This window comes from Somniosus microcephalus, chromosome 2 (assembly GCF_052327205.1).
Source record: "Somniosus microcephalus isolate GS21.2 chromosome 2, FLI_Smic_1.0, whole genome shotgun sequence".
Taxonomy (NCBI): domain Eukaryota; kingdom Metazoa; phylum Chordata; class Chondrichthyes; order Squaliformes; family Somniosidae; genus Somniosus; species Somniosus microcephalus.
The window spans coordinates 273825758-273840520 of record NC_140988.1 but is presented as its reverse complement, the minus strand read 5'-3'; the positions used below and the strand labels follow the sequence as shown (position 1 = coordinate 273840520).

The 14763-nt window shown below is 44.7% G+C and overlaps 1 protein-coding gene across 1 annotated transcript; it reads right to left on the bottom strand.

Annotated features, from left to right (window-relative positions):
• Nucleotides 1–626: 626 nt before the first annotated feature.
• On the bottom strand, nt 627–13191 carry mocs2 (molybdenum cofactor synthesis 2). Its single transcript, XM_085972529.1, has 3 exons — nt 12801–13191; nt 10856–10977; nt 627–753 (listed from the first exon to the last, which is right to left on the bottom strand). Exons 1-3 carry the CDS (start codon nt 12885–12887, stop codon nt 627–629), a joined length of 336 nt encoding a protein of 111 aa, XP_085828655.1. The 5' UTR covers nt 12888–13191.
• Between the last annotated feature and the right edge of the window lie 1572 nt (nt 13192–14763).

Genomic DNA, 14763 nt, shown 5'->3' with positions numbered 1-14763 from the left:
AGAACTACATTTGATCATTGTAACCTCTGAGTGAGACTAAGGTCAGTGTGGGAAATGTGAGCATGCCCTACCACATCAATGATGTTTCTGTTTGTCATATCAGCGAGCGGCCTCTGACAAGAGTGCTAAAGCAGAGCCTAATTATGACTGGAGAAGCACACTTACCCCATCAACAAAACTTTTACAAATGTATCGTTACGGTCATTATTGGAATATACAGCTTGAGCCCATGTCTAACACTGCAGTACTCAACTCTGACACTTAGTGGAAACAGTCTAAATGCCCCATTTCCTAGAACTGACATCTGCCACATTGATTCCCCATCCCCAATAAAATAACTAATCTCTACGGTAGTTATTAGCTTTCATTGTCTTACACGTTCACACTCATTTTAGTCATGTTTTATGATTACAGTGAAACTACATAAAAATAGCATGGCTCCATACAATAAAGACACAAAGCCAAGTGGGAACAAACGCAAAGGGAAGATCAAAAGGCAGCATTCAAATGAATCAATGGACCTGGCTAAAATTAAAGAGTCCATCAGGAATTTTAACGTACGCCCTCCTGCACCTGAAATAATACTTGAGGAGAAGTTGGAAATACCTGCATATGTATGCCAGGAGTTAGCCCCCGCTGATAGGGGGGATGACTGCGATCTCGTCGCCTGGCTGGAGGAACAAAAGATAATCTCCCAGGATGATGTATTCCTGACGAACAGCAAGAATGATATGATCTCTTATGGCACCAAGCCTGTGGACCAGGTAAGAAAGAAAAAATGTACTAAATATCTGTGTTGTTTAACATATAGCATTAAAATTTTCATTGCATTTAACTGATCTTCCCTCCTCCCCCCATTAATGGTCAACAATGCTCTCCAAATATGGTTCCAGGCCTCCCAACCAAAACATCATGGTTTTGAGCCACTACAATCTGTCCTCTTCACTTGGGCAAATTTAGTCAATTCTTGACTGGGATGCTAAATGAAATACTGTATGTAGCCAAGGTATTCCATCAATTGGGGTAACAACAGGTAAGGTACTCAGCAGATTTGCACTGCACTCAGAGCTCAGTAGCATTGATGACTTCCATAAAGAAGCCCACTGCCAAGAACAAAATTACTTTCTCATGTGAAAATGTGTGCTGAGCATCCTGTAAAAAGGACCATTTTTAAGAAAAAATATGCACTGTTTCAACATTTCACAAAGTGGCTCTACAGCTCTTCTACACCAGTCATGCTGTAGGCCATGCTGTTAACTTCCAGTGTTTACCTGTCCTAACAATGCAACATGATCACATTGATACACTTTGAATTTTCAACAATGATTTTTTTGAACCAAAAAAGTAACACTCATCATAGCGTGAATTATAATACTAAGAATACTGTTTCTCCTATCAATGTGGTATTTTCTTGTCTCTCTAAACAGATTGAACATGGTCTTTCTAATCTATTCTGTTGACCTTTCAGTTACCACAGTTTACAACACCATAGCTTTCATATCAACATACCTCCTCCAACCTTCACTAGCAAATCTGAAGTTGCACCTTCACTCATATTTGAAAACAACACATTCTTTTCAAGGTACTTCAATCTTTTTCTTTCCTCGGCCCTTCCTGAATCATGTCCCATCCAGCTGAAAAAGGAGGTGATCTGTCTGCTTCCAAGCCTCCTGGAATGCCACTACTATTTTGAATATATCCAAAACTGATCTGGGCTGAATTTCCCTCAGATTTTCCCTCTGTTTCCTGTAGGAAAGCACAGAGTAGAGATAAGTCTCTTTCTCATGGCCACATGGCTGAGATCAATAATTCTGCATGAAGATTGTAGGTGTAAACCCTATTCTGCTACTCTGTTGCAGCATCAGCAAGATCCCGTTGCATTTTTAAGGCAAGAGGACAAAAGTACAAAATTCATAATCTGCAAGCAAGGTTAGAGATGACAAAAATACTCCCCCCCCCCCCCCAAACTAGGATAATGGACATGTGGAACATAGTCCCAATGAAGATAGTTGATTTAGAGTCAAGTGGCATCTTTAAAAAGGAGTTGGATCAATATGTATTGAGGTGGGGAATTGAAGGTTATAGTAATATCACTGTTCAATTTTTTCCAGGGGAGATAGTGGAAGTAACATTGTGCTCTTTAACTTAAGGATCAACAAGTAGTGGCAGGAGGGAATTTCATGATAGAATAAACATACGTGGACTCTGTATGGAGTGAGATCAGTGAGCCAAATTGCCCTTTCTCATCCCAGTTCTTACTTATCTTTATTCCCCTCATGTATTATTCTGTCCAAGCCAATCTGTCCTAGAACTCTTCTAATGACACACTTAAACAAGTCACTGTGAAGTGTACAAAAGCAAGTATGAGATAATGTGGGACACAAAAATGAAGAATTTTTTTATCGTAGTATTGGTTTCTTCAATTCTGCCATGATACATAAAGGTTCAAAAATCATCTTCACCCGCAGGAAAAACATGTTACAGTTTATGGTGGTACAAATTGTAATAATTTTGCCTCAGCCAGGTGTCCAAATACAAACACACATACAGTTCATTCAGTTCAAATACAAACATTTTGTGGGGTTTGTTCTATATGTGTATTTGACTGGCAGCTTTTGTGAATTTAACAGGTATTTATTTAAGTATATTAGGTCCTGGTTGTTTTGTGGAAAGTATTTTTTAGTCTGTCTGAAGCCTTTGCAGAATGATAGTCAAGCCAGATAGCTTCTGATGAGAAAAAGCAAAGAACTGTCATGCAAGAATGTAGAGTTTAGCACAGTAGACACACTAATGGGTATTTTCTTCTTACATGGAGATAAGTAACTTTAATAACTACTGTAAAATCTACATTATGTCATTGCTATTGTTCACTTATCCTTTTGCTGTTTAATACATTTGTTAAAGCCTAAGAAATGTAGTGTTATTCTGTTGCCTTCCAAAGTTAAGAAAGATCACGTGAGGGCATATGATAAAACTAGTAAACCAAAAGAACGTGAATAGGGTTCTCTGTTCAATTCCTAAGCATGCTATAAATTTACCTAGATATGTGCGAACAAAGGTTCACCTATGGGAGTGGTTAATGACACTGTACCAAAAATAGAATCTAAAGTAAAAACCTCCCAAACACAATTCATCACCGTCTGATCATACTGCAGTACAGAGTGCTAATAGGCCAACTTGCTATGTCAGCATGTGGTAAAGAGTTAGGTTAGATGTTAGGAAGCATTTATTTTCACAGAGAAACATCACCCTCTGGAATAGATTATTGAAGTGTACAGTAAGTATGAATTCCCTGCATTTAAGGAGTTTCTAAACAGCATATACATACAACAAACGTGATCATGTAGTTTGTGGTTGTGTTACTGGACCAGTAATCCAGAGACCTTAACTAATAATCCAGAGAACGCGAGCTCAAATCCTACCATGGCAATTTGAGAATTAGATAGAATTACACACAATTTGCAGCACTGAAACAGGCCATACAGCCCAACTGGTCTACGCAGATATTTATGCTCCACACAAGCTTCCTCCCACCTTAACTCATCTCACCCTATCAATTCCTTTCTTCCTCATGTACGAATTTGGTGAAAGGAGGAATTCACTGGTAGGTAATAGGTATATATTAGGAACTTGTTTACGAAAGCAGAGAGCTTGGGCACAGAGCTGGGTGAATCGCAATCAGAGTAGATCACAAACAAAGTGGAAGTTGAGAATTTGATGATAGTAGGAATTCGGTGGAGAGGAGGAAAGCGGTTTCACGCCCGACTCAAAAGAAGGAGTGGCGCCGCAGAACCTGAGAATTCTAAGATAAGTACCAAGGGGGAGAAATTCGGTATCGTTAATGTTTTTCAACTTTTAAAAAATTCGGTTTTGCGCTCCAGGAAGGAAGTGGAGCGCTAGATCAAGCACTCCACTTCCTTCTGGGAGCGCAACAGGCGGGGCGGTAGGTGTGCAACGCTGCACAATGGGCCCTGCAGCGCTGCTGTGTTGGAAGGCTCCTTCCCTCCCTTAAAGGGAAAGGCCTTGCTGCAGGCTTTGCAAGGGCAAAACTTACCTGATCTCCGACGGCAGCCACGGTCTGGCCTGATCAGCCCGATGCACTGCAGCAGAATGCCAAGCTGATCGATCGCTGACGAAAACAAGAAAAAAAGAGAAACAGCATTTCAGAATTCTTTTCACTTACCTCAGCCACCTTGCCTGTATCGCCCCGCCTCCCGATGAATGCCTCCTGCAGCTGCCGGTGTTTTCGCCCGGCAATACTGCAGGGGGCGGAACCAAAGTTCGGGTCCGGGGCGCTACGCACAGTGATGACATCACGATCTCCGGGCGAAGGCAATCGGGGCACAATGCCATACCGCCGCCGCAAACTTCCCGCCGAATATAGCGGGAGTCGATCTTCTCGTCGCGCCCGGTAACTGCTTAGCGCCCCTCGGAGGCGCTGATGGGAGGGAGGCGCTAATGTGCCCAATTTCTAGCCCCCAATTTCTAGCCCCTAGTACTGTATTTAGTTATCTAATATTTAAATTCTATGTGTTTAGTATCGTAGTGGTTCTTGTTAAGCTTGAGTAAATAATTTAGTCTTTAAATAACTTAGTTCGCTTTGAGGAGCGAATAGAAAAATAGTTTCAACCTAGCTAACAGAAATTATATAAATAATCACCTTATATCTAAGGAGTTTATTTTAAGTTTCTAATTAGAATGGAGGGACAGCTGTGACCCACAGCCTGCAGTTCCTGCACCATGTGGGGACTTCAGGATGCTTTATGTATCTCAGAGGTCCATGTTTGCAGGGAGTGCGTCCAGCTGCTCAAACTCACGCTGAGGGTTTCTGAGCTTGAAGGGCAGCTGGATTCACTGCAGGGTATACGGGTGGCTGAATGTTTCCTGGATCTACAGGCGCAAATAGCCATGTGGGAATATGATGTAGTGACTCAAAAAAAGGGAAGGACTGGATGCTCAATATCCCTAAGTACATGGTATTCAGGAAAGATAGGGAAGGAAAAAAAGGAGGGGTAGCAGTTTCGATTAAGGAAAATATTACTGTGCTATAAAGAGAAAATGTCCTTGAGGGGTCAAAGGCAGAATATATTTGGTTGGAGTTAAGAAACAATAAAAGGAGCAATGAAGCTACTTGGTGTATTTTATAGGCCACCAAATAGTGGAAGGAGATAGAGGAGCAAATTTGCAAAGAAATTATTGAGAAGTGCAAGAACAATAGAGTAGTGATCATGGGAGACTTTAACTACTCCAATACTGAATGGGACAGTGATTGTGTTAAGGGCAGAGAAGGGGAGGAATTTCTTAAGTGTGTTCAGGAGAATTTTCTTGATCAATATGTTTCCTGCCCAACGAGGGAGGAGGCATTGCTGGATCTAGTCCTGGGGAATGAAGTGGGTCAAGTGGAGAATGTCAGAGTCGGGGAAGATCTCGAGAATAGTGATCATAATATCGTATGGTATAGATTAGTTATGGAGAAGGACAAGAAGCAATCTAGAATAAAAATACTTAACTGGAGGGCAGCTAATTTCAGCGAATTGAGGAGGAATCTGGCCTGGGTAAACTGGAGTCAAAAACTGGCAAGCAGAAATGTAATGGAGCAATGGGCGGCCTTTAAAGAGGAGATGGTTCGGGTACAGTCGAAGTACATTCCCACAAGGGGGAAAGGAAGGGTAACCAAAACCAGAGCTCCCTGGATAACAAAGGACTTACAGGATAGGGTGAAGCAGAAAAAGGGCGGTGGCATAGTGGTTATGTCACTAGACTAGTAAGCCAGGGGCTCAGTCAAATGCTCTGAGGATATGGGTTCAAATCCCACCACGGCAGCTGGTGGAATTTAAATTCAATTCAATTTAATTCTGGAATTAAATGTTAGTCTTAGTAATGGCGACCATTGTCGATTGTTGCAAAAACCCATCTGGTTCACTAATGTCCTTTAGGGAAGGAAATCTGCCGTCCTTACCTGGTCTGGCCTACATGTAACTCCAGACCCACAGCAATGTGGTTGACTCTTAATGCCCTCTGAAATGGCCTAGCAAGCCACTCAGTTGTAAACAACCGCTACGAAAAACAATAAGAATAAAACCTCGGCACCGGAAACGACAACGGCAAACCCAGCCCTGTCGACCCTGCAAAGTCCTCCTTACCAACATCTGGGGGCTTGTGCCAAAATTGGGAGAGCTGTCCCACAGGCTAGTCAAGCAACAGCCTGACATAGTCATAATTACCGAATCATACCTTACAACCAATGTCCCAGACACCACCATCACTGGGTATGTCCTGTCCCACCGGCAGGACAGACCCACCAGAGGTGGTGGCACCGTGGTATACAGTCGGGAGGGAGTAGCCCTGGGAGTCCTCAACATTGACTCAGGACCCCATGAGGTCTCATGGCATCAAGTCAAACATGGGCAAGGAAACCTCCTGCTAATTACCACCTACCACCCTCCCTCAGCTGATGAATCAGTACTCCTTCATGTTGAACACCAATTGGAAGAAGCATTGAGAGTAGCAAGGGCACAAAATGTCCTCTGGGTGGGGGACTTCAATGTCCATCACCAAGAGTGGCTCGGTAGTACCACAACTGACCGAGCTGGCTGAGTCCTAAAGGACATAGTTGCCAGACTGGGTCTGCGACAGGTGGTGAGGGAACCAGCAAGAGGGAAAAACCTACTTGATCTCGTCCTCACCAATCTACCTGTTGCAGATGCATCTGTCCATGACAGCATTGGTGGAAGTGACCACCGCACAGTCCTTGTGGAGACGAAGACCCGTCTTCATGTTGAGGATACCCTCCACCGTGTTGTGTGGCACTACCACCGTGCTAAATGGGACAGATTTCGAACAGATCTGGCAACTCAAAACTGGGCATCCATGAGGCGCTGTGGGCCATCAGCAGCAGCAGAATTGTATTCAACCACAATCTGTAACCTCATGGCCCAGCATATCCCTCACTCTACCATTACCATCAAGCCGGGAGATCAACCCTGGTTTAACGAAGAGTGCAGGAGAGCATGCCGGGAACAGCACCAGGCATACCGAAAAATGAGGTGTCAACCTGGTGAGGCTACAACACAGGACTACTTGCATGCCAAACAACGGAAGCAACATGCGATAAACAGAGCTAAGCGATCTCACAACCATCGGATCAAATCAAAGCTCTGCAGTCCTGCCACATCCAGTCGTGAGTGGTGGTGGACAATTAAACAGTTAACAGGAGGAGGAGGCTCCAAAAATATCCCCATCCTCAATGATGGTGGAGCCCAGCACGTGAGTGCAAAAGACAAGGCTGAAGCATTTGCAACTATCTTCAACCAGAAGTGCCGAGTGGATGATCCATCTCGGCCTCCTCCCGAGGTCCCCAGCATCACAGATGCCAGTCTTCAGCCCATTCAATTCACTCCACTTGAAGTCAAGAAACGGTTGAAGACACGGGATACTGCAAAGGCTATGGGCCCTGACAACATTCCGGCAATAGTACTGAAGACTTGTGCTCCAGAACTAGCTGCGCCCCTAGCCAAGCTGTTCCAGTACAGCTACAACACTGGCATCTACCCGGCAATGTGGAAAATTGCCCAAGTATGTCCTGTCTACAAAAAGCAGGACAAATCCGACCCGGCCAATTACCGTCCCATCAGTCTACCCTCAATCATCAGCAAAGTGATGGAAGGTGTCGTCGACAGTGCTATCAAGCGGCACTTACTCAGCAATAACCTGCTAACTGACGCCCAGTTTGGGTTCCGCCAGGGCCACTCAGCTCCTGACCTCATTACAGCCTTGGTCCAAACATGGACAAAAGAGCTGAACACAAGAGGTGAGGTGAGAGTGACTGCCCTTGACATCAAGGCAGCATTTGATCGAGTGTGGCATCAAGGAGCCCTAGCAAAACTGAAGTCAATGGGAATCAAGGGGAAAACTCTTCATTGGTTGGAATCATACCTAGCACAAAGGAAGTTGGCTGTGGTTGTTGGAGGTCATTCATCTCAATCACATGACATCACTGCAGGAGTTCCTCAGGGCAGTGTCCTAGGCCCAACCATCTTCAGCTGTTTCATCAATGACCTTCCCTCCATCATAAGGTCAGAAGTGGGGATGTTCGCTGATGATTGCACACTGTTCAGCACCATTCGAGACTCGTCAGATACTGACGCAGTCCGTGTCCATATGCAGCAAGACCTGGACAACATTCAGACTTGGGCTGACAAGTGGCAAGTAACATTCGCACCACACAAGTGCCAGGCAATGACCATCTCCAACAAGCGAGACTCTAACCATCTCCCCTTGACATTCAATGGCATTACCATCGCTGAATCCCCCACTATCAACATCCTGGGGGTTACCATTGATCAGAAACTGAACTGGACCAGCCATATAAATACTGTGGCTACAAGAGCAGGCCAGCGGCTGGGAATTCTGCGGCAAGTGTCTCACCTCCTGACTCCCCAGAGCCTTTCCACCATCTACAAGGCACAAGTCAGGAGTGTGATGGAATACTCTCCACTTGCCTGGATGAGTGCAGCTCCAACAACACTCAAGAAGCTCGACACCATTCAGGATAAAGCATCCCGCTTGATTGGCACTCCATCCACCACCTTCAACATTCACTCCCTCCACCACCAGCGCACTGTGGCTGCAGTGTGTACCATCTACAAGATGCACTGCAGCAACTCGCCAAAGCTCCTTCAACAGCACCTTCCAAACCCGCGACCTCTACCACTTAGAAGGACAAGGGCAGCAGACGCATGGGAACATCACCCCCTACAAGTTCCCCTCCAAGCCACACACCATCCTGACTTGGACCTGTATCGCCGTTCTTTCACTGTCGCTGGGCCAAAATCCTGGAACTCCCTTCCTAACAGCATTGTGGGTGTACCCACACCATATGGACTGCAGCGGTTCAAGAAGGCGGCTCACCACCATCTTCTCAAGGGCAATTAGGGATGGGCACTAAAAATGCAGGCCTAGCCAGCGACGCCCACATCCCATCAATGAATAAAAACATTTAATCACGCGTTGGGACCCAAATTTCTGGGCCAATACATTCTAAATGGTACAATTTTAAAGGGGATGCAAGAAGAGAGAGAGACCTGTGGGTGTTTGTGCACAAATCTTTGAAGGTGGCAGGACAGGTTAACAAAGCTGTTAATAAAGCATATGTGATCCTGGGCTTTATGAATAGAGTCATAGGGCAGGATTTTCATTGGGCCGTGGAGGCAGGATTGGAGGTGTGTGGGGGTTTAAAATCGCGAAATCGGGGGGGGCACGAACACATCCCGCCCCCAAGCCAGTTTCAAAGGAGGCAGATATCCGACCTGTGCTGGGAGCCGCCTCCCCGAGGCGGGAAGGAGATTAGTGCCAATTAACTGCCTGTTAACAGGTAGTTAACAGGCAGTTTTTAGCCTAATCCCTATTTTTATCCCTGAAATGTGGGATTCCCGACGGCTCCAAACCACGCCAAGTTAGCGAGGCGGACTGTCGGGCTGAAGGGCTTGGAGGGTACGAAATGTCCGATGTTCAGGTGAGTAATGGGTGCATGAGTGCAGAGGTAAGTGTGTTTGGTGTGTGTAAAGTGTTTAAAGAAGTTTTACTTACCTTTACAGCCTTCCTTCCTTCAGGACTTGGGATTCCCTCATCTCACCGGCACAGAAAGCAGAATGGGCATGAGCTGTCAAAATCTGCAGCATTCTGCTTTCTGTTCTGGAGAGATCTCTAAATCATCCTAAGAGGAAGGAATTAACTTAGGAGTACAGATTGTCAGTGTTTCAAACGCTGATATTTCATCGGTCAAAAGCTCTTGACAGATGAAATGTCAATTTGTGACGTCACCTGGGCGGGCTCAACAAGGTCAATCAAGTGAAAATCGCGTGGGTTGGCCACAATTCGATGGAGGCGGGACTACAACCCCAAAAGTTGTAGTCCCGCCTCCTACACGCCTCCAGTATCAAAATCCAGCTCATTTGAGTACAAAAGCCAGGAAGTTATGCTAAATCTATATAAAACAGTAGCTTGGTCCCAACTGGAGTATTGTGTCCCATTCTGGGCACCAAACTTTAGGAAGGATAAGATGACTTTGGAGAGGGTACAGAAGAGATTTACTAGAATGGTTCCAGAACTGAGGGATTACAGTTACGTGGATAGACTGGAGAAGCTGGGGTTGTGCTCCTTAGAGCAGAGAAGGCGATAGAGGTGTTTAAAATCATGAAGGGTTTAGATCAAGTAAATAAAGAGACACTGTTTACAATGGCTGAAGGGTCGATAACCAGAGGGCACAGATTTAAGATAATTGGCAAAAGAACCAGAGGCAACATGAGGAAAAACTTTTTTACGCAATCTGGTAGGGTGGTGGATACAGATTCAATAATAGCCTTCAAAAAAGAATTGGATGAATACTTGAAGGGGAAAAAATTGCAGGGATATGGGGAAAGAGCAGGGGAGTGGGACTAACTGGATTGCTCTTTGAAAGAGCCGGCGCAGACTCAATGGGCCGAATGTCCTCCTTCTGTTCTGTATGATCCTATGAACTTGCATTTATATAGTGCCTTTAGCATAGGAAAACATCCCAAGGTGTTTCACAGGAGCATAATCTGATAAAAAGTGACAGGAGGTATTAGAAGAGTGGAAAGCTTGGTCAAATAGGTAAGTTTTAAGGAGATCAGAGACCTAATAACTGCTAAGATCTTTATTTTAAGTGGCAGGACATCTCTGTACAATAAATATTCATCTTAATTACTACTCATATCTTCATCGAGTAATCAGAGTACATGCACTGTAAGTTGAAAGACAAGAAATCCAGATCAAGGTGTAGCATTGCTGAAAAAGAGCAAGAATCATTCTGGTGAAGTTTTCTAATATGCTGTACCTTGGATGTCTCTTGACAATTTCCTGCCACAGTTGCAAAGAAGTTAGTTGCTGTGGTACAGAAAGTGTCTCAGAACGAACCCCTGCTAGTTCAGCACTCCTGGCAAAATATAGCACTGAAACCTATTTTAAAAAGAGAGAAATATTTATTGCTGCAAAAATCATGAATAGCTCAGCAAAGAATGCTGGCACACTGATTTACCTATTTCCTAGCAAAAAGAATTCTGTGAAGAGCAGACTCAGATTTACCAAATCAACAGTGGCCTCTTCAAGCCATATTTCATACTGTAAATATATCAGTTTAAAGATTTTTTTGGTAGAAACATCTTTTCAACATTTAACATGAGGCTTCCATTATAGTATACCTACAGGGCTACTGGTTCCATTATACTATACTGGTATGTGTAGACTGTAACGCACACCCCACAGACTAAGTTAAACAGGGGCTACCCATCACGATGTCTCCCACTGAGCCAGGAGAACTCATAACATGTATGCTTAACCACATATGCAGGGTGCTACGGTCACAACCAGCAAAGGGCTCAAGCATTGGGAGCACAGGTGGGAGGGTCCATATTTTCATAAAATTAAGAAGTCTCTGCTTAAGTCATATTGTGGAATCAGCAAGTTGTTTTATTTTGTAACAGTTCATAAGTGTTGACATTAACTTTGAAACATTAAGTTATATAATAATTCAATTTATTGAATGAAAATTAGTTCATAACCAAAATTTTAGCTTGTATTATATAAAGAATATATACTCAGGAGTAATCTCATCTAACAGTTGTGATAACCTCTCAACCGGAAAGCTCAAGTGGTTTTTAAATGGTTAAACACCCCTCTCTATCTCTAACCTCCTCCAGCCCTACAACCCTCCAAGATCACTGCACTCCAATTCTGGCCTCTTGCACATTCCCTTTCATTGCTGCACCATTGGTGGGCGTGCCTTCAGCTGCCTCGGCCCCAAGCCCTGGAATTCCCTCCCTAAACCTCTCTCTCCAACAATTACTGATGGGCCAGATCCCTAATAGTAAGGAAGTGTGATTTCTCCAACACAATGGCATGAACAAAGTCTCGTAGATGGTTTCTTCTATTTATTACACTGAAAACAAGAGTTTTATTTGCTCCTTCATTTAGAAAAAGGGTTTCATCCTCCAAGTTCTACCCACCAGTCAGTGGAAATTACAAAACTAAACCAAACCACCCCCAGCAAAACAAAGGCAATTGAAAATCCATGGCTGGCAGGCTCTTTATAAACTACCAGCACTATAACATTCTCTTTGGGAGACGACGACATCATCAATTGGGAATGCATTGCACTCTTAAAGTGTTGGAGGAATAACGGCTCCCTCCCCAACTTTGTGCCTATATCTCAACAACGTGGAATCTTCAATGCTGTTGCCGAGAGGGTTGTCTAAACATTCAAATTGATTGCGGCTAGGATTAAAAAGTTGAAGCACCCTGAGCAATTTCCTTACACCTGATGTGGCAATGTTTGAACACACCAGCTCAGCCCGACACCAAATCTACACCATAACGTTAGTATTGGCGACACTAAAGCGGCCATGTAAAAGCACCCTCTTGCTTCTTTCAGTCACTCCCCAAATGCCACCTACACCCATCACCCACCCTGGGCAGCTCATTCTTGACATTTTTTTTCCCCCACAAATCCATCAAGTTCAGAAGAGTTCACAGAGAATCTGTGAGGTCATAAAATACGAACAATGGAGACCGTGTCACACAGACACTGGATGGTGGATTCAGCCGGCGAGTGGGGCCGCAGGACTCACGCATCCACCGCCAGGCTTTGCAGCCCAGCGAGCCTGTCGCCCAAACGGGAGCGGCTCATGGGAAGCGCGGCAGGTGCCCGGGCCCGGCCTGGGGACACTCGCAAGGTCGTTGCTCCGGGTCTGAGGAGGGGTCGGGTCTGGGCCGGTGGGCTGTACCTGGGTGATCATCTGAAGACCGTGTCGGGTGGTGCAGCAGAGACTGGAGTCCGGGTGGCTTGTGTCCGTGTCTGTTGGGATTGTCATTGCAGCAAGTCCGCAACAAAAAAAATAATCACTGGCGTTTGATTCAAAAATGCGGGTCCAATCCTGTTGAATTTATTAATCGATCCATAAAGATCATCAACACATTTACACGTTGCCCCGATTGTTTTAAGAAGGCACAACTTTAAAAAAAATTGAAACATAAAGTCGGGTGACCATGTTTTCTAAACTGAATCCGGGGACTCTCAGGGAGGGAGCACAACAAATTAGCCCCAACAGAAGATGCAGGTTGGCAGCAAACATACAAGTTGTTGTTGTAGCGAGGTAAAAATTTTTTTAACAGCTCTAGTTTGACATTTGCACAGATACACTACAGATACAAAACAAAAGTGCGTATAATTTCCACAGATGTGACGTCACACTATTAAAACGCTTTCAGACACCTGACACCCCCCCCCCGAGACTGAGGTCACACCTGCCCCCTCCCCCCCCCCCCCCCCCAGTGACTGAGGACTGAGGTCACACCTGACCACGCCACACAATGGCCCTGAGTTTGCGGTCAGAGGCTTCCCGCAGGAAAATGCATCTGATAACATAAGAAATAGGAGCAGGAGTAGGCCAATCGGCCCCTCGAGCCTGCTCCGCCATTCAGTAAGATCATGGCTGATCTGATCCTAACCGCCAATCTACTATCACAGAACCATCTCCTGAATCTAACAGAATTAGACACGAAATAGGAGCAGGATTAGGCTACACGGCCCCTGGGCCCGCTCCACTAGCCACAGGGCCATGTCCGATCCGAACCTAGACTCATGTCCAAATTCCTGCCCGCTCCCCGTAACCCTTAATTCCCTTTACTTCTAGGAAACTGTCTATTTCTGTTTTAAATTTATGTAATGATGTAGCTTCTACAGCTTTTTGGGGCAGCATATTCCATGGACCTACCACCCTCTGAGTGAAGTAGTTCCTCCTCATCTCAGTTTTGAAAGAGCAGCCCCTTATTCTAAGACTATGCCCCCTAGTTCTAGTTTCATCCATCATCGGGAACATCCTCCCCGCATCCACCCGATCCAACTCCTTCACAATCACAATCTTATATGTTTCAATAAGATCGCCTCTCATTCTTCTGAACTCCAATGAGTAGAGTCCCAATCTACTCAACCTCTCCTCATATGCTCATCCCCTCATCCCCGGGATTAACCGAGTGAAACTTCTTTGTACTGACTCGAGAGCAAGTATGTCTTTTCTTAAGTATGGACACCAAAACTGTATGCAGTATTCCAGGTGCGGTCTCACCAATACCTTGTACAACTGAAGCAATACCTCCCTATTTTTATATTCTATCCCCCTAGCAATGAAAGCCAACATTCCATTGGCCTTCTTAATCACTTGCTGCACCTGCATACTAACCTTTTGAGTTTCGTGCACCAGGACCCCCAGATCCCTTTGTACTTCAGTACTTTCCAGTTTCTTGCCATTAAGATAATAACTTGCTCTACGATTTTTCCTGCCAAAGTGCATAACCTCACATTTTCCAGTATTGTATTTCATCTGCCAAATCTGCAAATAAAATGCCCGTGTACCTGATGATCTGGGAGGTATGGAAATTCGCGGTCCTGGGCCTCTCCGGGTACCCATGGGAAGAGGCCCACGTATCTCACGGGGGCAGGCGGTTTGCCAGCGCCCCTGGGATCATGTGGACCAGCCTAACCAATAAAAGAAGGGAATCCCCATTCATGCTTACGGGGATTCCGTAAGTATGGAAACCCCATAAGCTTGAATGGAAATACCCCAAAAAATACATCTACACATCAAATACATTTTGAAAAACCATTACATATTTAAAATTAATTAAAATGCCATTTAAATATTTAAAACAAAAATTTATTTTTTTGAAAAATAAATTTAAGTGTTAAAG